Genomic DNA, 25,689 nt, shown 5'->3' on the forward strand with positions numbered 1-25,689 from the left:
ACATTTTGGGTTTGATTTCTTGCTTTCCTGGGGTCTTGAGGTACATCATTAAGTTATTTACTTGAGACCTAGCTGATGGTTTTTTGTCTGTCTGTTTGCTTTAATGTCAGGACTTCAGCTCCATGAGTTTCTTTCGGAGCTGCCTTAGCTGTGCCTCAGAGCTTTTAGCCAGCTGCACTCTCGATTTCATTTGAGTTGAGGAGGTTTTTAGTTTCTCCTGTGATCGCTTCAGTGAGCCGATATTCATTCCAAAGTGTTTATTTGCCGCATAATTGTGGATTTTCCATGATTTCTCTTGCTTTTGATTTTTAGTTTTATTCCACTATAGTCTGATAAGAAATAAGGAATTCTTTCTTTCTTTCTTTCTTTCTTTCTTTCTTTCTTTCTTTCTTTCTTTCTTTCTTTCTTTCTTTCTTTCTTTCTTTCATTCTTTTTTTGTTAAGGATTGCTTTAGTGGCCTCTGTGTGCGCTTGATTTGAGAGGCTTCCTGGGCCTCTGAGAGCCAGATTTCTTATTTCTTAGATGGACTATTCTGTAGCTATCTGTTAAGTGCTGTTGATCCATGGTATAATTTAGCTTTAGAGAATCTTGGCTCATTTCTGAGCCTGGTAGTAGGTATATGGGAAAGGATATTATGCTGGAACCAACTTGGTTCCTATCACCAGCTAGGAACCAAAATTTCCTAGACTTTTAAAAATCTCGTATCTGTTTTCACTAAATATGCAGTCACAGGCAAGAACTCTTCTGAGTCTTATTCTCCTTATCTGTAAAGCTGGACAGCATTCCACCTCCAGTCCATAGGGGCTGGGTGGGGTTAGTGAGGTGCACTTTGGAAAGTATTTCATGTTGTTCACATGTGAGGATTATTGACATCCCATTAGTTCACTTGCTGCATCTCCATAAAGCTCTGGAAAAGGCCGTGTTTGTGGGGTTTTTAGTGTCTGGAATCAGCTCATCATGGAGGAAACACCTGGGAGCTGCCACCAGCACCCTCCACATAGCATTGAGTGCTAATGACAGCATGTGGCGGCTCTGAGCCTCCATCATAAAAGGAGGATTTCTGTCCCCTAGGTTCCTCCTCCCTCCTGATTGGGTTATCAGGTGAAGGCTGATAACTTAAGCAATAGAAATCACTCTCTTTACCTAAGCCTGTCCAGTTGGTCCTCCTGGCAACCCTGTGTTCATAGTCAAGACAGGGTCGGAGAGGTAGAGTCACCTATAGGTCACCCAGCCAGTCAAGGGCAAATCAAGATCCAGAAAGTTGGCCATCCAACTCCTACTTATCCAGAACTAGTTGGCTCTACTTAAACTGTGAAGTGGTTGCATAGAACCACTTCATGGGTGAAGCGCAACATAGAAAAGGTTGGTTCTTGGTATGTCAGTTATTTGATAGCTAGACAAGCCCAAAAGGGAAACTGACTCAACAGGGTCAAACTGCTACTATTCTAGAGACCCTCAGAGAGTAACTGTTAAAAGAATGTCCAGGTAATGATTGTGGGAGATATTCATGAGGGCTAGTAGGATTCTATTAAGACTAGGGTCTTAAGTAGACCTAAGATTACCAGTAAAGTATAGGTAGTTTTTTATAGGGGTTTGAAATAGAGCAAGAGCTCCTTTGGTTGAATAAATTGGGATAGGCTCCATGGAGCCAGAGCTGCCTTTGTTGAGAGAATCATAGGCATCATAGGTGACTCTAGGCCCAACAGATAGACTGTGGCTTCTCAGGGGAATTCTGGTAGGGAATGCAGGGCTGATCCAGTGGTCTGCAGTTTTGGAACTCCTGCACTTTACCGGTGTGGCTCACAGCCTGTCCTTTCCTGGTGGGGACTTGTTTCAGGAGAACATCCATCTCAGGGAACTGGAAGACCAACACTGGCTCGGCCATGCTGGAACAGATTGCCATGTCAGACCGGTGAGTAGATGTCCATCCTTTCACATAGGAAGGAAGCTGCCAACAAAGACATGTTAGAAAAAAGCAACATCTGAAGAGGGGGAAGCTCTGTGTAGACAATAATAATAAAGCACAGATGCTCTGACAGCCAGTAAACCAGATCAGACAGGGCCAGATCAAATGCTGTCACAGAGATAAAGCTTATGTACCATAGAAGCTCCCATAAAGACAAGGCGAGGCTAAGTCTAGGCTTAGAAATACTTATAGGTTCAGGGGATCAGGAAGGGGGGGCACCATAAATAAGGATTGTGATTGATAGAATAAAGGAAGGGGAAGATGAATGGAGGTGAGGGATGGGAAAGGTTGGGGCAAAAAGACCTTACCAAAAGTGTACGTTTGATGTGAGCTTAATGTTTTAAACTTAGGACATCTTTCTATTCCCTCCAGGTACAAGCTCTGGGTAGATGCCTGCTCTGAGATGTTTGGTGGCCTGGACATCTGTGCAGTCAAAGCTGTGCATGGCAAAGATGGCAAAGACTACATTTTTGAGGTAAGTCTGTCCCAGTGAACAGATCAGTATGTAGGAACACCCAGGCTAGGAGCAGAATCTTGGTTCAAACATTGGGTGAGCATCCCATACTACATTTAGAGTCCTCTAGCTATGAAGGTCCAGATCTGTATAGCAAGCTTCCTCTCCAAGTAGAGAACTGTTGGCCAAGCTTTACAATGAGCAACAGATAGCACATCTAGGTCCTGGTTCCCAGCCTGCCTTGTTATAGGGGCATTGTAGTGACTGTATCATTTGTTTATTCTGAGAAAGCCACCTTTGAGAATTATTCAGTCCAACCTAATCACTTTAGTAAGTGAAGAAATGGACCCTTGCTGCTGTGAATGTCTGCTTATGGTGAACCAGTGTCAACTTGGGCACCTGGATACAGGTGGTTCTTTTGAACATCTCTTAGCCTTGGAGATACTGTACTACTCTGCCTGGTCCCCTAACCAAGCTTGGCTAACTTTCTTTTCACCTGTTAAAGAGAAAGCTATGGCAGTGTGAATACCACTCTGCCACCTCACTGAGCTCAGTCTTCCTGGGACTAAAGGAATTGGTGTTTTGGAATACCAGGATCAGGAGGCCAAAGTGGGTTTTAGATTCAAAATTCACTCCATAGTCTACTTAGCATGGGGCTGTCTAGATAACCATATCACCCTCTCCAGTAAGCCTGCTTATCCTCTGCAAATGAGAGTTGGACCACCAAAGTCTCTGAGTCTCCTAAGGCAGACGTTTCCTAAAGGAAGGACACATTACCTCAGATACAGGAAGAATCAAGATCAGTAGCAAGCAGAGAAACTGTACTGGTCAGGAGCAAGGACAGGAATCTGTCTGTTTAACAAGCAGAGAGTGTTTGGAGACAGACTGAAGCATTAAAGGATGAAAACGGCCTACTCTTAAGGCATTCCCTTCCATGTCCTCCTGCTCCTCTCCCTGTGAGCTTCCAGACCCAGGCTGTGCCCTCTCCTTGATATTTTCTTCTTTCCAATTCCAGTAGGTAGCATCTCAGAGCCCTGTCCAGGAGGAGGGAAAGGAAAGGGGTCATGGCAGATGTTTGCAGCAGGAACAAATGGTTCCTGTGTCTGCTGAGGAACACCATTCTAGCTAACCAACACACTCTGCTGACTTAAACTGTACCCACTCCCACATAGTATAGAGGGACCAGACTTCTTCCTCACCTGGGCCACATCTTCCACCAGGTCATGGACTGTAGCATGCCACTGATTGGAGAGCACCAAGTGGAGGACAGACAACTCATCACTGACCTGGTCATCAGCAAGATGAACCAGCTATTGTCCAGGACTCCTGCCCTGTCTCCACAGAGACCTTTAACCACCCAGCAGCCGCAGGTAAGGAACTGCAAAGAGACCCAGCAGAGCCATGAGCCTCTGTTCCAGACACTGTGGCTCTAGGAGGAAGAAGAGGTCAGATATGTGCTGGGATTCACGCTTCTCTCTCTTCCTTCTCTCTGGTTCCTTCCTCTCTGGGTTATCTTCAACTATCTCCCTTTTAGAGGCCCTCCCCCCCTGTATCAGTCTGCAGTATTAGCTCCAGGACTGGGCAGAGACAGGGTACTAGATCTTCATCCTGAACTCGAAGACTCCAGGGAGCTACATCCCATTTCTTCTATGTCTCAGGGTGTCTTGTTTTGAACTAGGGGATCTCTGATGGACATCCATGTGTGGAGTAGCAATTTTCTGAGTAGGCTACTGGTTTAGGGGGAAAAGTCAGTCCCCTGTTGTCGGGGAGACTGACAAAGTAAAATTCAAATTAGAAATCCTTTTTGTTCCTCTGAGAGAAGGTGACTGTTCTCAGTTGGTGTGATATGTGACTCTCCTCACAGTCAGATGTAGGTTTACTGGAAAATTCACATAAACCTGTGTAGAACATTAGGCCCAGGAGCTCTACAACACTCCAAAGAACAGATAAGACCTCAGGCCTGAAGTTCTGAGCCCATGAGGGTAGTTATCTCATTTTTCATAAGTGTCTCTATGACTCTCTTCACTGAACGTCTATATATTAGTGTAGTAAGAAGAAAAGGGAAAATCATTTGAAATGTAAATAAAAAGTATATCGAATAAAAAAAAGTTTTTAAAAAAAAGAATGTTAACAATGAATCAAAGAACTGAGTCTTAGTGAACTTTTCCCATTAGCATCTGTGTAACTTTGTGAGGAGTCACTTTCCTTTAATGAAGCTTGTTTTGCCATTTTTGTTAGGTTCTCTTAGAAACCTTTCCTTCAAAATTCAACTTGAAAGAGTTATAGGGATATAAATAGAAATATAGAAATAGAAATAGAATTGTGTAGAGTGTCCATCTTGAAATGAACATCAAATCTGAATTGTAAACCTGCATCTGTTGGCTTTATGACTTTGGACAAGGCCCATAGTAGTAGTTAAGAGAAGGTGACCATAGCCTATATCCCTAGAGTTTTGTGAGAATTAAAAGAAGAAAAATCCCTAACATAAAGCAGAACAACGTGACGCACCCTGGAAGGATAACATACGCAAGACGCACAACCTGGATCTGGATCCTACAGTTTGAGGCTTGGAAAAGCATCGGCATGTTATGTGGAGATGAGCGATTTCCATCCAAGATTACACTGCACTCACTAGCAAGCTAGCAGCCTTCTAGAAATCCTTCAGTGAGAAAGAATAAAGGGATGAAAGTTTATACCTGGCAGGGAAAATCAGACTAGGTTGTTTAGGGTAGAGGCTACTTGCCCTAAACACTTGAGCATTGCAGAATCATAGATTAATATTTAGGATAATGAACCTGAATTGCCAAAAGATTTGTTATTTTAGTCACTAGTATATATACCTTTTAAGGTAGAAATATGATGTATAATAAAAATTTTCACCAAAACTGATTAAATTGAAACAACGTGACAGTTGATAATTGGGTCTGTTTATTCCTCTATCATGGGCGATCCAATCTAAGTATCTTTTGTGCTCTAAAATTTTCCTGGAGCCAGGTCCAGTGGGCATACACCTTTAATCACAGCAATGGACAGACAGACAGAGGCAGGCGGATCTCTGCTAGTCTATAAATTGAATGCCAGACCAGTCAGATCTCTGCAGTGAGACATAATAAATTTGAGGGTGGGGGAGTGGAATATTTCCATCCTTATTAATTGTAGAGAAAATGGGGCTTCTGGGCTAACAGAGGTGAGATGCTCACTCTTTGGGATACCCAAGTTGAGGATGGCATTGTGCAGTGCCACACCATCTGTTACCTCTGGTGAGCGTTTCCCTTCTTCTGACATCTGGCTTTGATAAATCACTTAGTGGTTACAAACTTTTATAATTTTGTAAATGGAATGAATTCAAGATGTTTGGGTCCCAGTATTACCTTCCAGATCCTAGAATGTCTCTGTAAATAGTTAACAATAACCTATTAATCACATTGAAGGCTTAATTTCAGCACAGGAACCCAAAGGGGACAACATCCAAATCATATCCAAACCATAATATTCCCCCTTTAAACAAACAATAAATATTTTCAGTGTAAGCATCTTAGCAGACCTCACTGGAAATAAGGATATTCAGAGGTGATTCCCTCCCCTGTTATAACACACCCTCCCTCCCAACCTCTCCAGACTGTTTCTCACTTGTGAAATAGAGTTAGACGGGTGATTGCTAGATCCCATCCAATACCAGGGTCACCTACAGTTAGCCAGACCACAAAATCTGAGGGCATAGTCCTCCATAACGGCTTACTAAGTCCTGGTTGACTTTAATAGAAGACATTACTCAGTAAGACCACCCTCCCTTCTGAGATCAACTGAAAGTTCTGGAGTTCTAATAGAGTTCAGCAGGCACCAGGGAACTCACTGAGAATTGTAGTCACAGTCACCGCATGTTGTGAAAAACAGTTCTGATCAAAACCAAGCCACAGGAAAGTGCATAGTGACGAAGCTGAAAAGGTCCTAAAGCTCCTGCTGCCCGTAGAGCATTATCTCTTTCCCTGAATCTACACGTGAGAACTCTCAGGGATATTACCAACCAGAGGGGCCACCTGAATGTCACTGTTCAGAGTCATTGCAGGGACTTCATCACCTAACCCTAATTGATTGATCTGATTAAACTATCCACACATCCCTCCCTCCCTAGATGGCAAACTGATATATGTGGCCTAAGGAGTCCACTGTGAATCAAAATGATACTTTGATTCTTCAAGAAATCATGGGAATTTAGAGGTTACTTCCTGGAAGCCTGACTCCAAAGCCAAGCTTCTCTTTAGGCAAGGTCAAGTTCTTCCCTGCACACATGATTAAGTTAATATAGCAAGTTTCCCGAATGCCTCTGCCCCTGGCTTGCTCTGCATTTTTCCTTGCCTAATGAAGGCCTAATAACCTTAAGACTTAGGCAGTGAATGAGATATGGTTCCTGCTCAAAGGTTGTTTGTGTCCTAAATAGAAGTGGGGACTGAATTCCTGCCTGCCTGGTATCTTCTGTACCCTGTATTAACTTGCTCCTGAGTCTGTGCTTTGACCTCAGGTTGCCCAGAAACCAGTCCAACATCTGACAGGATGCAGAGATTGGGCCTTGAAGCTACAACTGTACTGCTCACATTTCCAGACCCTGTTTTGTTTAGATAAGAACTTCTTGCTGATGACTGAGAAAACATTCGCCATTCTAAGCCCAGGCTCAGGGACAGGCACACCTTCGGAGCAGCTGCCTTCTTTTCCGGTGGTCCACCTCCCCACCTCCCTGCACTGGATCTCACTGGAATCTGTTTCTAAGGCCTAGTCACCACCTGGGATCTAGACCAGACCTCACCTTTCCCTCTGAACTGTCCCCTCTCTTTTCCTTCACTAGTTTATCCTTCCTGAATGGTCACAGTCATATGTAAACATCTACCATGAAAAGACAAAGCACTCTAAAACATTCTTCAAGCCTACTCCCTTCTAGCTGCTGCTCACTCTGTTTTATCCACTCGCATGTCTTTGTCAGACCTTATTTTCCCAGTGCATTCTGTCTGCATTCTATGGCTACCATGCCACTGAAATTGCTCTTAGCTGAGTTGTCTCCATGCCACCAAGTCTGATTGTCACTTCACTTCTTGTCCTGGTTTCATTCACCTACATGTGATACAGTTGACTCCCTCAAGGCGCTCTGTGATGAGCCTCTGCCACCACACTCTTCTTGTTTCTCATTCTACCTCACTGACTTACTGTCCTGAGTGCGTAATGTCAAGCAGACAGACGTGTTTGTTCATATCCACACGTCAGAATGTATTGAATGGCAGTAAATCTACAGGGTGTAATGCTTTTAGTGAAGACAGTTCACCAGATATCCCCACCTCTTTATGGCAACACCAGCTCTCTCACAGCAATCTTAATTACAAATATTAACTCTAAGATTGTGCATCACACACCATGCAGTATCTCTCTATGTGGGTATGTAGATAAAAAAAATGGCTACACTAGGTTAAAATCAAGAGCTTTTCAGAGGGAGCTGATAGGAATGTAAATAAAGTCTCTATTGATAAGCTGAAGAAGCAGCTGTCACTTCAGCTGTAGGTGTCAGCTGCAGGTCTGAACGTGGAGTGTGGAGTTGAATCTGAATGCAGAGGCAAAGGGGCAGGATAGGTCTAGAGGGAGGAGCAAACAGAGTGATGAATGCAGGTCTGTGTCATGTAGGCTGAAGGAAATTGAACAGCCAGATGGACAGTGGGGACTGAGTTGAAGCCCAAAGATAGTCACGAGTTCTCTGTCTGCCAGTCCTCAGTGCATACACAAGCGGGTCAGATGACAGGTTAGTGGGGGGTAGAGGTGGGGGTGTTACCACTGCAGTTCTGGGAATCTACCTCTGGGACCGGTGAGAGAGTTATATCTTTTCTTGTCTAGTTGAGTCTGATACTTTCTTAGGCTCGGTTTCCCTGGTGTGATTTAATGCACCTTGATAAATTTATAGGCTGGCATCCTTTTTACTCCAGGAACAGTCCTTTGTTAGTTAATGCCAAGTAGATGGTGCTGGACAGAAGGTGATGTGAGTATATGCACCCAAGGGGACAGATGTCCTTCATCTTATGAAATGGAGTCCCCCAGAACAAGGCACAGTCTAAAAAAATCCAACTGTTTATCCAATGTGGAATAACTTAAATCAGGGCAGCCTGATCATAACATTTCCTTCCCCGCTTTCTTTTCTGATCCTCCCACTTCTGATAAATCTCTAGATGTACCCTGAACTTGTAAAGTCCCTGGTGAGCTTAACCATCCTCTGTCTCCTGCCTTGACCGCTCCTTGCAAACCACGTGTCTATTGCCCACGTAATACCTTCACTTGCCTGTCTGCGTACAGCAGAGCCAAAGCGCAGTTCTTGCTTTCCCACCAACACCCTATCCCTGCCCTTTGCCTAGATTTCCCCAAGCTGTTTACATAGGCTCTCATTTACCTTTCGTCCACGTTCCCTCCTACATTTTGTGTCCCGTGTCCTAGCCATGCTAATCTATAAAATGATTCCCCTCTTTTGTTTTTGGCACAGCTCACTGTTTTGGTAAAGAAACTTTCACGACGGTATAACTAACATTTCTTCAGTCACCCAAAGTTGCCACCTGCTCAGCAACTGCTGCCTCTCCCTCCTGGAGTTGTGTTTTCCCACTTTCTATCAGGGGAGATTGTTGTTCCTCTTTGTTCATCACGCATGCCAGGATGCAAGCTCTTTGAAAACAGGAATCTGCTCACCATTTCATCCAAAGGGCTTAGCAAAGCACCCTGAATCTAGCAGCCATTGACTGTAGTCACACAGGGCTCAACAACTGGGGTACTCCCGGAGAGTTTTGATCTCATGTGACTTCATCAATACAGTGCAGGCCTATACAAACTCAGAGGCCATCACTAGCAATGTAATTTCCTGAGCCTACCAGCATATATGTAGTCAATCATTGACTTAAATATTGTTATGCAGTACATGACTGAACATCACGGGTACTCTGAAAAAGGAGGTTGAAAGCAGTTTGCCAAAGTTGCAGTTAGTTGTCTATAGAAAATGTAAACCACAATAACAAATATAAATCTATTTTTTAATACCTCTGCATTTAGGAATAGTTTACCCTTGTCATTTGTAACAACCTGTTACTAAATTCCTATCCAGCAATTTGCTTTTACTATCTGTCCCTGTGGTAGGCTTCCTAGAACATAACTGATGATGTGTCCCTATTAGTAATCAACACCTTTGATGGCCCCATCATCCTATTTGGAGTACATGTCAGGATCCGAAGGGACCCTTGGTAGCATGCAAGCAGAAGAGATATCACCAAGAGTCATTGCCAGGGTCCCAGCCTGCATGTCACATCTCCCGCCAAGCCCCGCAGGTGCCATGTGTGCCACTCCTCACTCAAGCCACTCTCGTTAGCTTCATTTGTGACCAGGAACCACAGGCTGAATGAGAACTTCCTGCTTGAATCACATAGCCCCATGATCTGCTCTTTGCCCAGTAATATAGAGGAGGACCAGAAAACGTGTGACTTGAAAACATAAGCTAGCTAAATGTTCTGCATCCTCCCAAGAATCAGGGAGGCATTGACCACATCACCAAAGCTTGATTTGGCTGTCAATGTTAGCCTCCAGGCTGTCCCATGCAAGGAAACCTCTACACTGGTGTGCTGTTCTCAGGGTGGCAGTGACACCTGGTGGTCAATGATTGCACAGCCTCTGTGGTCCATACTAAGCCTCTTTCCCGGTACCCCTGCTATCCCCCAAACATACTCAGCCATTTAGAGTAGAAACATGATTACTGCTTCATCTCTAGGGCTTAGGAAAAATCCAGTACCCAGGGCCACTGAATATGTTGAGAACAGCTTTACAATTGGGAAATCCCTGAGAAGTGAGAGATGAATCATCAGGATCTGAGACAGGCCTGAAGCTGGGGCTGTGGAGAGCTGAGAGCTGCCTTCCAGACTCCCAGAAAGAAGGCAGAGACCTTCAGGTGGCCAGAACTTCAGATGCTGATTCAGTGAATCAGGACCTGCCCCATTGTTATGTATTTTGCCAGCTCCCTGTTTGGCTTGCGGATGAGGTCCGTAGAGACCAAATTTAAGACCAGGCCTTGGGAAGCATTGACCTGCATTGATGTGCATCTGGCATAAAAGGAAGTTCTCTCTCTCCCTGAACTGGTCAGATAACACATTGAATGTTGCTTCTGGTCCAAGGGTGGTAGTATAACAGGATGGATTCCAACTGAGAGGAGAGACCAGGATGTTGGGGCTTGTAGCTCATCTACTGTGTGGACAAAAGTAAGTGAACTGTGTCAGAGGACGTAGTGCAGCTGGCACAGTTTTCGTATACCATACCTCAAGTGTGTATGCCTTGGGGTCAGTCCCCAGCATAGGCATACGCCAGGTGTATTCTCAGCCTTCTTATGGTGGAGGAACAGGAATCGAAAGCTCTGGGTCAGCCTTGACTATACAGCAAATTCAATGCTAGCTTAGTAGACATGGACCTCTGTCTCAAACAAAACTGTAAGCTAAGGGAACTTCACTTGACTACCAGCTGTTTCCAGAAGGCTATGACTCAATGTCTTTAGCTTTCTGATGCCGTCACGGATTAGAAATGGTCCCAGAGGCAAATCTGCTGGAAGACAGGCTTTGACCTTGTATTAAGGAATCAAGTCACCGATACTGAGAGCAGAAACTGCTGCTCTGGACCATGTGACTGTCACATTAATGTTCAGATTTCAGCAGGATAAGTGACTTACTGGGTGGGGAGGTGGTGACAGGATGGGTGGGAGCTAATGAAGCAAGTAGCTCTCAGAATCTTCCAGAACTAGAGTATTGTGCTCCAGGCTGCGTGTAACCACCAGGCCTGGGAGAGGTAGTGGGAAGACTTTAGAATAAAGGACTGGGGGCTGGAGAGATGGCTTAGTGCTCAGGAGCACTGGCTCCTCTTGCAGAGGACCCAGGTCCGGTTCCTAGCTCACAGCTATCTATAGGAGTTGGCTTCTGTGGCCACCAAACATGTACATGGCACCCATACATACATGTAGGCAGACACTCATACACATAAGATAAATAAATTTTTCTGTGAACTTGTACGTGGAGACCAAGACTGAGAAGAAGGGATCTCTTCACTCTGAGAACAGCCTGCAGGAGTGGATAATTAGGGAGAGGCACAACCTTCCCTCCAGTCCCACATCAGGGCTATTTCACTTGTTCTAAGAGGTAAAGTTAGGACAAACCAAGGCCTTCCTGCTTCCCACAGCAGGACTGGCTTGAGAGAACATGTTCCCCAGTGAGTAGGAGCTGAGAACTCCAGGAGATTGGGGGCAGGTTCAGATAAAGCCACCAGTGACTAGATCCCCTAACGAACTATTAAGAGAAACTGGTTATTTTGGGACTGTCTTTACTTTCATGGACATCTTTAATCACTCAAAACTGACATTCTGACCTAGGGTGACCTGATCCTCAGAGCCCCCATAGGACTTGCGGACCATTTCTGGTGTCCTCAGGTTATGGGAGGGCCACTATCCAGGCAATGGTCTTCGCCCACAGAGTAATTCCCCTGGGAAGGAAGGGGCATCATCTCATCCCTGGATACCTTTTATACCCTTGCAGAGGAATGAGGGGGTGGGTTGGCAACTGAAAGGGTGATCCAGAGAGGTCTCAAGGTGCTGAAAACATACTGTCCCCTTTGCTCTACAACCTCCTGACCACATTCCTTCTTGCTGCTTCATTCTCCCTGGAGTACTGGACCGGGGAAGCAAGGCCTGGGGGAGCTGATCAGAATAGTTCTGTGGCGTGGCCAGCAAGGAGCTTGGCCTGGCCCCTTTCCTGGGGCCAGACCCTGGGACCCTTTCCCAATTTCCTGTCTCAGATTTGCTGAGCAAGCACAGGCCTTCCTTCTGGTGGGGGCAGCTGGTGTTAAGCCAACAATTCTCAAAAGTTGAGTCACTCAGTGTCTTTCCTTCCTCAGCTTTCCATCCTGTTGGGGCCTCACTTAGATAGGAGCTCCTCTGCCAGTCTTTCTAACAAAAGCCACAGGGTGGAAAATTAGATGTACCTTTAGCAAAACCCCCATAGATCTTCAGCCTGAGCTAGGTTTCTCTCTCAGGCCAGTGATTTGCAATTGACTGGATCTTGCCCAAACTAAACTCAGTGATATACAGAGAGAAGGCAAGGTTTAACCCAACCCAAATCCCCCACATAAGAACTACCATATGCACAAGATGACAAGAAGATATTTGGCAATGTCTTCTCCATTGATACATGTAGTTCTCACACTGTAGATTTACTCTTATTTAAATAAAAACAACAATGTTGCCTTATATCGTTCACTAGCTAGGACTTTACAGTTTATAAAGCTCATTTGATGTTTTTAAGCCTCAAAACCTTTATGTGAGATATGGGACTCATGATTCTGTACGTGTTCGCAAAAAAAGGAGAGACAATGAAGATGACCTATCCAGAGTCACCTGGCTGCTAAGGAGAGCTAGATCTTCTGACCCCCAGATCAGGAGGTTCTGTGTCATACCATGCACCAGGACTTTTCAGTGTGCCTGTGAGGGGAAAGGAAAGAAAGGGAAACCTGGGTACTTGTGGTACCGTATGAGGAAACTCGCTGTCCTCCCTTGATAGCCAGATGTTCCACCTATCACTTCACCAGCTGTGTCATGCGACATTCATCTCTCCTGCCCCCTGGGTCCTTTGATTGCTAAAGCCCCACAGACCCAGCAGAGCAGGATATTAATTAGTCTACCAGGCCTCAATGGGCAGCACTTGCTCTCCTCACCGAGTCCCTCAAAGCCTATGCCTACAGACTATCTTTGCTCAGGCCCAGCTGCCCTGGGGCTTTTCTTGCCTCAAGATTGCACTGCTAAGAAGGGCTTATCTCTTACCTCAGTCATCCAAAGAACTCAAAAGTGCACAAAGAGTTAGTGGGAGCCTGGAGCCGGAGAAGCCAGCAGACCTCATCTGCCTGTGACAACCTGCATCCCCTATACAGTGTCTCCAGCCAGAGCTTTTCTGGGTGCTAGTTGAAGAGTTCTCACGGTGAGACAGTCACTGTTACCTAGGCTTCCACTAACATGATTGACACTAACTCTGGCGCTGCCAGGGTCGCATCATCATTTAATCCTTGTAGTCTGACCATTTGGGGACACCGAGACTCAGAGATGTAACTTGTCAAATCTCATAAAGTGCTTCCAATTTCTCAATCCCTGTCTCTTCACAGACCCCGCCAATGCACCCCTTCAAGGAGGTTCCCAGAGTGATGACTGCTTTCTAATGAGGCCTGACCAAGCAAGAAGGGAGCCCCGCCCCTTAAGACACAAATGCACCTTCAGCCACATCAGTTTTGGCAGAGGCATCTGACTGACTGCCATCTGCAGTGGCTCCAAAAGCTCAGGGTTTCGTGGGCTTCATTTCGTCAGCAGTTAAAGGGCTGCTCTCCTCCTCCCTATTCATGTGCAGCTTGCCACAGGAGCTGAAGGAAACATTCTTACCTGTTTGAGTCAACCAGCTTCCTGAGAGAAACTCTGCTATTCAGGCTGACCACGAGTTCCTGCCTTGGGCTGGCCCTACGCCAAATTTTGGCAGTGACGCCAGAGTGGCCAGACTTCTGTGGAATTCAGCATCCCAGGAGGCTCTTGGTGACTGGAGACAGATCCCGTGGTAGCCAAACCCCATAGGGAATAAGCCCTCAGCCCCTAGCAGACAGCAAGCTTGTAGGAGGAGCCAGAGTGTCTCAGCCTGGCAAGGGACAGTCCTATGGGACTCTCCTCCTGGCTTCCCTCAGCCCCCGAGAAGTCTTCCATCCACAGCCTCAGTGGAACCAGGGACAGGAGAAGCTCCTTAGGCGCCATCAGGGTAGCAAAGGCACATTCCCAGGCTCTGGCCCTGAGGACTGCCTCTGGGGCCTCTCTCCCCAAAGCCTTGGGAAGGGCACTTTGGGGCTCATTTTATCCTTGAATGTCTCACATGTGTATTTCTGTGACTGAGGAGAGCCAGGGTCAGCCTGCATGGCGAGTGCCTTCTGTGAGGCCTGAGGGAGGAGAGTACTGGCAAGAGCCAATGTAGGTGCTTCTCAGGCTTGCCTTGTGCTGCCCCATGCCCGAGATTCTGTCTTGGATAATGAAAGGCCGTGGCACTGAGCATATGGCCTAGGAAAGAGACCAACCAATAAGGTTGGGATAAAAAGGTGTTAGCATTTTTAGGACATGTAGGGAACTGAAAGCTAGGGAGGTCAATTCCAACAGTGCTGAAGCAACTGGGAATCTGGGTATAGCAGCATCTACTGCATACAGCCATTGTTAGGTGTAAAGGAGAGGTCACATAAAGGGACACGGTCAACACTCAGAACATTTCAAGAGAAATTAAATGGCACACTTAGGGAGAGGATTTAGGAGTGTAACAGTGGCCATGGGGAACAAAGATTCGAGAGATGAGTTGGAAGGATTAGGAAATTATAGTTTTATTAAAAACTGATAAATGCTTAATCAAATCTGGTAATTAGGAGATGGCTCCAGGCGGGAGGAACTGAGGAACGCTGTTGTGTGAGTGGCATAGGTGGCCACCAACTGGCTTACTGCTTGCTGAGTGTATCTCAGTGTCAGCTCAGAGCAGGTCTTCTGGAATCAGTTAGGGTGCTCAGAAGAAAGGGATGTTTTGGTGTTGAAGGTGGTTGACAGGTAAGATGGGCTTCCCTGCTGTGGGTTACTAAGGACACAGCAAAGTTTGTGCTGGTACTGTGCAAACTTCTGTACAGTTGGACTCATGTCATTATTGAATGCATACTGGGAAGAGAGCACTTCTGCTTCAAGGGTATTTGAGCTAAAAAGTGGCCACAGGGGGTGGGAGGAGAGACATGGCCAGCCTCAGCCACAGGGAAAGTGGGGAGCAGGTGGGAAATAGAACTGATGTGGGAATAGGGCTTGTGGCCTTATCTTCAGGCCTGGGGGCACTGAGAGGGAAGTGGGAGACACTGAAGGCACATTTAGCCCACTTCGCACACTCTGACATCACCATCGGCCCACTTGGCACACTTTGGCTTTCTAGAATGTTTCCGGCACACTGAAGACAAACCCCTAACGTGAACCGCCTGAAACACAAGTGTGAGACAAACGAAGTCACATGCATCTTTGATCCTGTCAGGACATAATCAGAATCCCAGCTGGGAGGAGAGGAAGCGTAGGAGTGGAGCCATGCCGTCGTCGGGCAGACTGTAACTCTGCACCTTGAGACAGCAAAACAACGTGGCCTTGAGCACTTTACCACTATTAGCATCTTACCCTCGTTCAGGCCCCCCTCTCTCAGGCAGTACAGCCTAGCCCGAAGAGTAGCTCAGACCCCCAGTAGCCCCTGAACTGAGCCCAGCCTACAGTTCACCACGATTAGAAAGCACGCATATACAAGCATATACATCTACCCTACCCCAGAACTCATTTCCACCCCTCCCTGAGAGCCGTGGACAACCCAGTTGCTGTCCTTTCAGAAGCTGGGTACAATGTAAGTACAAATAGAACCTGGATGTCAGGGCGTGGGATGACAGCAAAGCACAGACCAGGTGGGGTGAGTCTACAGTGAGCAAAATGGAAGAGGCTTGAGGAGGCCGTGGGTGTCCGTCAGTAATTCTAAGCCCCACACTTCCAGCTCAGAGCCAGCAGCAGCCCAGAAGCTGAGGGTCCTTGGTGGTCTGCACGTCAGGATTTCCTGAGCGGACCCAGTGTGACTTCCTTGCACTTGTCTTCGATGTTTGCTTTGAGCTTTGGTTTTATCTCTTGTGGTATTTTTTTTTTTTATTTTTGTCTTCCAGAGTGGAGCACTTAAGGAACTGGACTCCAGCAAGACCCCTCCTCAGCGGCCACCCCCCCAAGGTTGTTTACAGTATATTCTCGACTGTAATGGCATTGCAGTAGGTCCAAAACAAGTCCAAGCTTCTTAAAGCGATCAATAGTTAATTTTCAAAATAGAAAACTTAAGCCAAAAACAAAAAGAAAAGAAAGGAAGGCGGGGAGGGGAGCGGCAGATGCTCCGTGGTACACTCAGTGTCCTCTCAGTGCTGACTGGACTGTTTCTCCTATGCAGTGTCAGCCCCCTGTCTGGTTGTTTACCTGTCCCTGTTTGTGCTTGTAATGCTTCTACGTTCTTCTGTATAACGTGTGGTTCCAGGGCTGTTTGCCAACAGTGTACAAAAGAATCGTGCCTCTCTTAAGTCCAGTGTGACTATCTTCTGGGTGGTTTGCTAGTGTTTTTAAAGCATCACATACTGAGGGGTGAGATCCTAGCACTGGGGTGGATGGGGAGGAACAGCCACCACAGAGACAGCCCAGCTTCTCCCCTTCCCTCAGCCTCACCTTCTCCCACTTACCTCCACGAGTGCTTGGGTCTTCACTGAACTGTGTTTCACTTCCTCCCTGCATGACTAGGGTAAATAGATAGCACTTTTAAGAGATCTCCCAGGTCTACTTTTCATAGTTCCCCCCAGTGAACTTGAAGGCATCCATCTCTTTGTCCATTCGCTACAGTCTGGTGCAGTTCAAGTGTGTGTGAATAAGCTGGCTGTGCCTGTAGAGCTCTTGTGTTTTTAGTGATGAAATACAAAGAACCAGCTGCTTCCAGGAATGTGTTCTGTATTTTATACCCCGTGTACCCTGCGTTTTCATTATTAATTAGCTACAAGGTTAAAAAAGAAAGAAAGGGCCGCAGATGTGCAATATCTAAGTGAGCTTGTGTTTTCTGTGTGTTGATCTCAGTGCCTGCAGTTGTTTCTTTGTTGCTGTTTCTAAGTTGGCTGTGTGTGCTTCTGTGGAACTGGGCTGCCGTGTATTCCTCAAGGCTTGACTTATAAACAGAGCTGATTCCCCAGCTGGACAGAGAATGCAGGGAGTGCCCAATCTCAATAGTCTGAGGAGAAGATGTCCATTCCCCAGGCATGAAACCAGATCAAATGTGTGTGTCTCCTGCCAGCTGAGTGGGTATTCTGCCTACACAGCTCTGGGCCTGACCACCTTACTTCTTAGCCTTGGCTTCTTTGGAGACCCCAAACCAGGGAGCTTTCTGGAAAAAGCCTGTCTGAGATGTAGGTGGGTGTGTTGGACAGAGGCACCATATCTTGGAGAACCATTGCCTGTGTATTTGTCCTTCCTTGTCACAAGGAGCCCTGGGCAGATGACATAGTTGTTAATTAAGCCAGAACTTGAGAGTCAGTACCTCATCTTGTCATCTGTGGGCAAGGCTGGGAATGGGTTCCAAGCGGCCTTCTCTAGTCCCACAACCCTTACGGGAGCTCAGCATTCTGCCTTTTAGAAGAAAAGCTTCTGGCTCTACCTTTATGTCCCCAACCTTTGCAGGTGACATGGCTGGGTTCTGGATTACCAGGTCTGAGGAGTGAGCAGTATTGGTTATATTTCATTGAGTCAAGGGGCACATTCCCTTGTTTCCTTTTGGTTTCTGGAAAATTCTGACACTCTAGAGAAAGGTATACAGTATAAGTGTCGTCATCTGTGACCCTTCCCTTAGATGAAGATGGTATTTAGTTATTGTAAATACACACACATATGCACATGCACTTCCAGGTGGGTTAAGAATCAGGACCTTAAACGCCTCCTGGTCTAAAGAAATGCTAGAAGAGAATACAGGAATTTCCCAGGATGGAGGAATACATTTTTGTTCGTTTGTTTTTTAAATTTTTTTGTTCAAGTGGTGAGCTGATGGTGGTATTGCTTCTCTGCATGTTATCAGTGTGTTACATCCAGGTGCTTTTCATGTGACATTTGTGAGCCACAAATATAAAGTTGCCATTTGAATTCAGTCAGGCTACAGGGTGGCGTCAGCCAAGGCCTCTCAGGTGGGGGTTAAAAGCTGATTACAGCTCCCACTGCCACGCGCAGATAGCAGCACCTGACTATCACGTGCCCTCAGGCAGCATGCTAAGGGACAACTCTGTGGCCTGGGGGACACTTCTGTCACAGTGTAGGATTTCTGTTGAGGTGTTTCGTTCCAATTTCTTCTCCAGTGTTGTTCCCTTCTTTTGTACTGACCTGGCTGGGAGCCCCTCAGCCATGCCGGAGGTGTGACAAAGCATCTCCCTTTTGTGATTCTCTTGTACAGCTCAATGTGCAATAAAGGAAAAGTTATATCTGTCTTCAGTGTTAAGTTGTAAAGTTTCTGGCTGTTCGATTACCTCTGTACTACAGGTGGGAGAGCACTCAGGTTTGTGATCCAGGAGGCTGAGCTATCGACCTGAATTCCTTGACATTCAGGAAACAGCCCAGGAATAATGCTAACAGAGTAATCAATCGTCTTGGTGTCCAGCTTCAGGAGGCAGAAGCTGGTTAGCTGACTTGGCTCTGAACTCCTTAAAGATGTGGAATTTCACATATTTACATATGTATTTTAGTTATGTGTCACAGAACTTACTATTAATTGGTGACTGATGATAAAGGAGAGCTCTTGTCACGTAGAAGGGAAACGAGCTGTAATCCTGGGTGTAGCTTAGACACACTTCTGCCTCTACAGAGGACATAGGGGTGTTCTGCTTTCTATGAATCTAACAGAACCAGTCTTAGCTGCTGCATGCCAGTGAGCTTAGACTCTGGGGTGAGAAACTGGATTTTCCAGGTCAATTGGAATCATTTCCACCAGTCAGTGTGTGTCCATGGGGTCTTTCTGACTTCAGAGAGGTACAGAATCCCCTTCTGAAAAATATGTCCTCCTAGACAAAGGAGGGCTTTTTTTCTCAACAGGCCATCTATCTGATGGTTCTGTGTCTCATATTGGGTGAAAGGTATATTGTTATTAAGGGGCTGTTTGCCAGATGGTGCTCACAACATCCCTGGGGGAGACTAAGGTTTGGATGTCTGGAGAATTTCCCCACACACACCTGAATGGTTTGCCATGCTGGGCCCCTGAGGATGGCACTCAGGCAAAGAGTGCCTGGGAAGAAAGGGTTGATCCCGGTCGTGGGAGTTAACACTCAGTGAAGCCCAGGTGGGATGGCTGTGGCAATCAGGCACCTGCAGGCTTGGAGCAGGATGAAGGGCAGAGTCCTGGAAACAGTGTCAGGCACTGGCGATCTGAAAGCCCGAATCCCTTCTGAACAACTCTCTCATCTGTTGTCCTCTTTGAAACAACTACTATCTTTAAAATGTAATGGTAGGACATTTAGGTGGTTATGGCCCAGAGAAGCTTGGTGTCTTGCTGAGGAAAGTGCTACTCATGTTTACTCATGTTTCTTAGGTGTTCTGACTCCTATTCTCCTGTTTGTCCCCTGCCCTCTCCTGCACTGTGTATATAGATCTGGGGCACTTAGGAAGCCCCAGAGCAGGGTGGCTTCTTCTGAGGAGTTCTGGGAAGCAGAGCAGAGTCCCTTTGGTCTAGAGACCGCCTGTAAGGGAGCTTCTCTGTGGGGCTTTCCCATCCTCTGCCCTCTTCCCTGCCCTTCTGACTTCCACTGTGACTAAGTTGCTGAGGCTCTGAGGAGGTACAGTGAGGATGTCTTGTCTAAAGACTCCCTTCACAGCCCCCAGAGCCTTGGGTAGTTACATACAATATTGCATATCCTTTTAACAATGGTCTAACCACACCATTTGAGACATAGATTCTACTAAAAAAAAAAAAAAAAAAAAAAAAAAAAAAACCTTTGATATGGTTAAATTATGAAGTTTTTCTTGTACTGAACCTAGGGGGCCCTGGGCAACCCCAAGGAATGCAGCCCCCAGGCAAGGTGCTGCCTCCACGCCGTCTCCCCTCGGGACCATCACTGCCATCTTCTTCCTCTTCCTCCTCCTCTTCCTCCTCCTCTTCCTCGGCTCCTCAGAGGCCGGGCGGCCCCACCACCACCCACGGTGATGCATCCTCCAGCAGCAGCTCCCTGGCAGAGGCCCAGGCACCTCAGGCTGCTCCACCACAGAAGGCCCAGCCTCACCCACAGCTCAAGTAAGATAACCCAGCAGTTCCTTACCCCCTCTCCTGTCCCCCCTCATGGGCTGTGGGCCTCTGACCTACAGTAGAACCACCTTCAGGTTGCCACAGATGTTTGAGGATTTGGGGGGTTGATGGTGGTGGTGATGATTTGTGGGTGTATGTTTGTTTTCTGGTGTGTGTGAAAAGAATGATTAGATTGACTTGGGAGGGGAGAAAAGAGGGAAATTAAATTTTGCCTCAGGTTAAGATGGATTCTTACTCCCAGCGCTTTCTTCATAAGGAATTGCAGTGGTTACTGATCCTTTGTGTCTAGCCTTGAACAAATTTAGGGCTCCCACTCTTTTTTTCCATATGCATGTCTCCTAAACTTATAAACAAACAAAAAAGCCTTCAAGTCTTTCTTCTTTCTGATTCAATAGTATATAATCAGCTGCCAGAGGAAAAGGAGGAAGTAGTTAACTCCATGTCAGTTTTTACCTTCAGCTCTGTCTGGGCAAGTGTGGGTAACAAGGGTGGCAACTAGTAGACATTGTTCCACCAAGAGGCCCCTCCACAGTGCTGTGCTGCACAGAGAACTGCAGGGAGCCCTCAGGAAGCAGCAGTTCTGTCCTTGGAGGGTGGCCCCGGGGCAGTATGCCCCCCAACTCCTCAGAGCCACTTGTGCTAGTGTTAGTGTCCCTATGCAGTCTCCATCACCACACTCAGCAGAGACAGCAGCAGCTCCAGGGACACGGGGCGGGGGGTGTCCCACCCTGCTTGTAGGTCTAAAGCAGTGGTTCTTAACCTGGGGGGGGGGGGATCTGACCCCTTCAATGACCCTTTCACAGGGTTCACCTAAGACCTCGGGAAGAACACAGATTTTAGGATCCATAACAGTAGCAAAATTAGTTATGAAGTAGCAAGAAAAATAATTGTATGGTTGGGGGTTCACTACAACATGAGGAACTACATTAAAGGGCCACAGCATTAGGAAGGTTGGGAACCACTGCTTTAAAGTGATGTACAATAGTGAATCCTCAGGGAGCAAGAGAGAGGCCATGGACTTTCAGAGTCTAGGTGAGCACCCTTGAGTTGTGCACATAGAAGAAAACTTTGCTCAGAGCCACCCGTCTAAATCAGTGGCAGAGTCAGGGTTGGGCTTGGGTGTCCAGACGGTCACTTCTCCAGGCCTTCTGGCCATACACAATGGAGGAGACATGGCTACACTTACTCTTCAGAGCCAGCCAGTAGCACTGCTCACATCCAACTTGCTGTGTCACCTCCTCAGTTCAACAGTTTCCACTTGCTGATTGGGATCATCATACGTGCTCGGGCCCCAGTATAAAAGCAAATCTTTGGGTTGTTATTGCCTCTGGGCTGAAGCTGATGAGCAGAGCCAGCCTCTGATGGTGAGCCGGAGGCGTGTACCGGGTGCCCTCTGCTTGTGAGAGCAGAGGTATTCCCAAGAGGCCAGCATGCTAGGGCTTGTCACCACCAGTCCTAATGAATGGCAGGACTTCTGTCCACAGACCCTGTGGGAGGAGAGAATGACACACAGGTGCAACTTTCTTGGATGCACCCAGCATTCAGGAGAGGGATGGAGGTCCCAGAGGAGTCCTAGAGCCAGAAAGACCCAGTGGGAATCAAGAGACAAGCCAGGCAGCCAGGGAAGCCAAACCTCGTGTTTTATTGTGGTGTTGGCTTTCCCCCAGCCCAGCCTTCATGGTTTTTGTTTTTGAAAAATAAGTTCCTAAAGTGTGTGTGTGTGTGTGTGTGTGTGTGTGTGTGTAAGGTGGTTGGGTTTTTTTTCATTATAATATTGCATAACAATCATGGTCTGATAAAGTGTCTCTTTTACTCCTATATACCCTGAACTCCACAAACCTCATATTAAGGTTCCTCTCAGAAAGACTATAGAGTTGACTGTGATCACACTAAAAACAGGTACATGAAGCTAGAGAAGTCAGAATCCTGGGCTTAAGGTCCAGCACTGAATAAAACAAGGTGTTGTGGTACATGCCTATCATCAAGTCCTTTAGGAAGCACCCAAGGGATCATCAACTACACAGGGAGTTCGAGGTCAGCCTGAGCTACATAAGATCCTATCTTTAAAAAAAAGAATGCAAAACCAGGGATATTGAGGCATTAGACTTTGGGGATCAAGCTGAAGCTTCCTTTGAAATAAGAGAAAAATAGAAGGAACCTAGAGGACCCAGAGGTCATCATTTTATCAAAATCTTCATGCCACTCATGAAAAATCCAGGGCCAGAGTGTGACACATGACCTGCCTGAGGCCAGACATAACTTTGTGACAGAACCAAGACTCTGAAGTTGAGTCCATCTTGTCAGTGGATGAAAAAAAGAGGCCAGGAGCCCACAAGTGCTGGCATCTGTTTTCATCAAAGGGAAAGGGTGTGAGCTGCTCAGATCTGTACTTAGGAGCTGGGGACTTTTAGCCTCAAACAAAAGACACAGCCTTTGAGTTACCCATTCTTCCTCTTTCCCCTTCTCTCGTGCCCTTCTCTCTGGTCCCCACACTACTCCCACCCCTTCCTGTTTCAGCCGCACTGAGGGTGAGGAAGTAGTGAAGGGCTTCCCAATGCCCAGCACAGCCCTCCCTGCCGTCTCCTGCTACCCTGTTCTCCTTGGGGAGGGAATGGGGAGTACCTGTTATGTACCTTCATGTCACAGCCCTTCGCTGCCTCACTAGGAACACCCTCCTCATGTTCTCTCTGGTTTTTATCTTCAAGCAAGTCGCAGTCCCTGACAAATGCGTTCAGCTTCTCTGAGTCCTCCTTCTTCCGGTCTTCAGCCAATGAAGATGAAGCCAAAGCGGAGACCATCCGGAGCTTGAGGAAGTCCTTTGCCAGCCTCTTTTCAGATTAGTTCTTCAGATACACGAGGGCATCCGGCCCAACCAGAAAAGGCATCTAAGACATTCACCAACAGCAGTCCGACATGTTTGGTGGAGATGTCCCATGACTTGACGTGTGTGGCCCCTTCCTCTGTTCCTTTGTGCTCAGTAATTTGTGCAGCCCAGAAATGACCATGTGATAGTCTCAGGACAGGTGCCTACTCTGAGAAAGACCTGACAGGAGAGGAAAGGGCTGCTTCCCTGTAGTCTTAAGAGCTTTATTCCGAAGTCATCATTGCTGTGAATTTAGTGGCCTTATTGTGACAGAGCCATCGTGTCTTACTCTTCCCTGTGAAGTCAGGATCTCCATAACGTAGGACTCCTGGCAGCTTAGCCCAGCTCAGACACAGAGCTCAGCATGTCCTAGTAGTCAGTGCTACCTGTGGGAAGTATGTTCTTACCTTACAAGTATTGTTGGCTCTAAGTTTTAGGAACTTCTCCCCAAAGCTGGGTCTACTGTGGTACTTGTTGAAAGCACACTCACCTGACCCTCCACTCTCTAGACTGCTGTGGAGGTGAAGTTCCTTGTGTTTGTTGAAACAAAAGAACAAGGCCCCACAGTGTCTCCTTTCTCCCCTCCGGAGAGCAGTTGTGTTGTGTGAACAGCAGGTACCTTGACCTTTCGGAGCTGTACTGTAGAGGAGAATGCATGCCGCTATAACAACAGTCCACCAACCTTTGTGTTCCTCACCTTATGAATGTCAAGACCTTGGTGTAATAAAAGCAGCAGCTTTAACCAGCATTTGATTCAGCCCTGAGGTTCCCCCATGTAGGGTGAGCGCATACGTGGGCATGCAGGTATGTTTGTGACTAGGGAGTTAAAAATCCAGGAGGGTAAAGTTGCTGATGCCGCGTGTGTGCATGTGATGGGCATGTGTGCACAGCTGTGTTAAGAATGTGTCTGTACCTTGAATATCACATGATGCTCTCGACAGCTCCCCAGTGGATCCATCTCTTCTAGAACCGCTGACTGCCAACAGCTTGTCATTTCTACCCATTTGATTCAATTCACAGACTCCAATATGTAAATACCCCTGCTTGTATATCAGCCAAGTTAGACCCATCTTTCTGATCCTCAGATAAAGGCCACAAGGCACAGCCAACAAGATCAGCAACCTGCTCTGATGAATTTGGCCCCACAGTTGTCATAGCTCAGGTACCCTGAAGGCCTTCAGCTAGGGTGGGCGCTAAGGGACTTCACCCCAGCAACTTCATGGTTCTCTGAGGATGAGTTCCACATTTGCACATGTTTGAGGAAAAAAATCAGTGTGTTAACATGTTAGCTATGTAATTCTCTACATGTGATAATATGTGATACAAGCTCAACAAGTTAACACCCCTTGAAATGCCACTGTCTGACACCGATTTCTGTCCCTACCCGTGGTCATGAGCAGTGATTCCAGGAGGGCAGAGAATGAATTTCTGTAGTACCAGCTCTCCTTTCTGAGTCACATTTATCCTGTGTTTTTAGGGTCTAAGTACTGAGGCAGGGAAGGGGGAGAAATAGGAGTCCCACCATCTCTCAATGAATGGCATCAATGAGAGATATCATTCCATGCTTCCTTGCACAGTACACAAACCTGCAGAGACTAAATGAATGGCAATAGGGAGAATCAATCAATCTTCCTCCCCTCTCTTTCTGCTGAGGTTGGAGCCCAGGGCCTCAGAGTCTTATTCACGCTAGGCAAGCACCATGCCTCTGCCTGCCCAGGTCTGCATATACATTCTGTTCTTATACTTACTTGTATGTCTTCGTAAGAAAAGTGAAGATCCAAAGAAGCTGTTAGGTCTAAAACTTATTCACATACCAATGTGAACAACAAGTGACAACTTGAGGATGTGACACACTACAAAGGGGTTTGGTGTAAAGCTGTGGGAAAGGAATTAGGATGTCTGGGGAAGGAGAAGGCCACATATTTAAGTAAGATTTTGTTTGTATAAATGCATCTCCATGTTAATCTCTAGTCTCTGGTCATAAAAGTGTTCTTATTGTACAGGTTGGTGAGGGAGCACCTTCATGAGAGGTCCTGTTTCAGGCGCACAGGGAGACCAGAGAAACTCCCCCTTGTGCCTCTCAATTCCCACTACTTTCAGCTCAAAATAATCAGCATCCCAAGGTGGCCTGTTTTGAGGTAGCCTGTTCTGAAGCTCTTTACAGACAAGTCTTCTACTTACCCATGCCTCTTTCCCTCTGGTTCCACATAAACACTGTACTGTTCCACATAAACACTGCTTCTTCGGTGACATATATCGAGCCTTTACCCTCTCTGTAGACATTGTGATGGAGTCAAAGATGTTTACTAACATCTACAGAGCTTACTACAAGCCAAGCACAATGCTAAGCACTTAAAGCAACTTATTGATCTCCAATGTGATAAATACTATTATAATTTTTTTACACATGAAGAAATTGAAGAAAAATTCAATTACTTGTTAAAGGTTGTCCAGTTGATCAAGTTGTAGAAGTAAGATTTAAACCCAAATAATTGGGGGT

At 46.5% G+C, this 25,689-nt stretch overlaps 1 protein-coding gene across 1 annotated transcript in view; it reads left to right on the forward strand.

The window, feature by feature from the left end:
* The window catches only part of Syn2 (synapsin II), a 138,908-nt gene extending 114,978 nt beyond the window's left edge, over window positions 1-23,930 (forward strand). Inside the window, exons 8-13 of the mRNA XM_052174586.1 lie at window positions 1,838-1,912; window positions 2,339-2,441; window positions 3,641-3,790; window positions 16,191-16,251; window positions 20,062-20,314; window positions 23,032-23,930. Coding sequence (XP_052030546.1) covers window positions 1,838-1,912; window positions 2,339-2,441; window positions 3,641-3,790; window positions 16,191-16,251; window positions 20,062-20,314; window positions 23,032-23,167 — 778 coding nt within the window. The 3' untranslated portion in view covers window positions 23,168-23,930. The remainder of the gene's footprint in view (window positions 1-1,837; window positions 1,913-2,338; window positions 2,442-3,640; window positions 3,791-16,190; window positions 16,252-20,061; window positions 20,315-23,031) is intronic.
* The last annotated feature ends 1,759 nt before the right edge of the window (window positions 23,931-25,689 follow it).

This window comes from Apodemus sylvaticus, chromosome 2 (genome assembly GCF_947179515.1).
Source record: "Apodemus sylvaticus chromosome 2, mApoSyl1.1, whole genome shotgun sequence".
Classification (NCBI taxonomy): Eukaryota; Metazoa; Chordata; class Mammalia; order Rodentia; family Muridae; genus Apodemus; species Apodemus sylvaticus.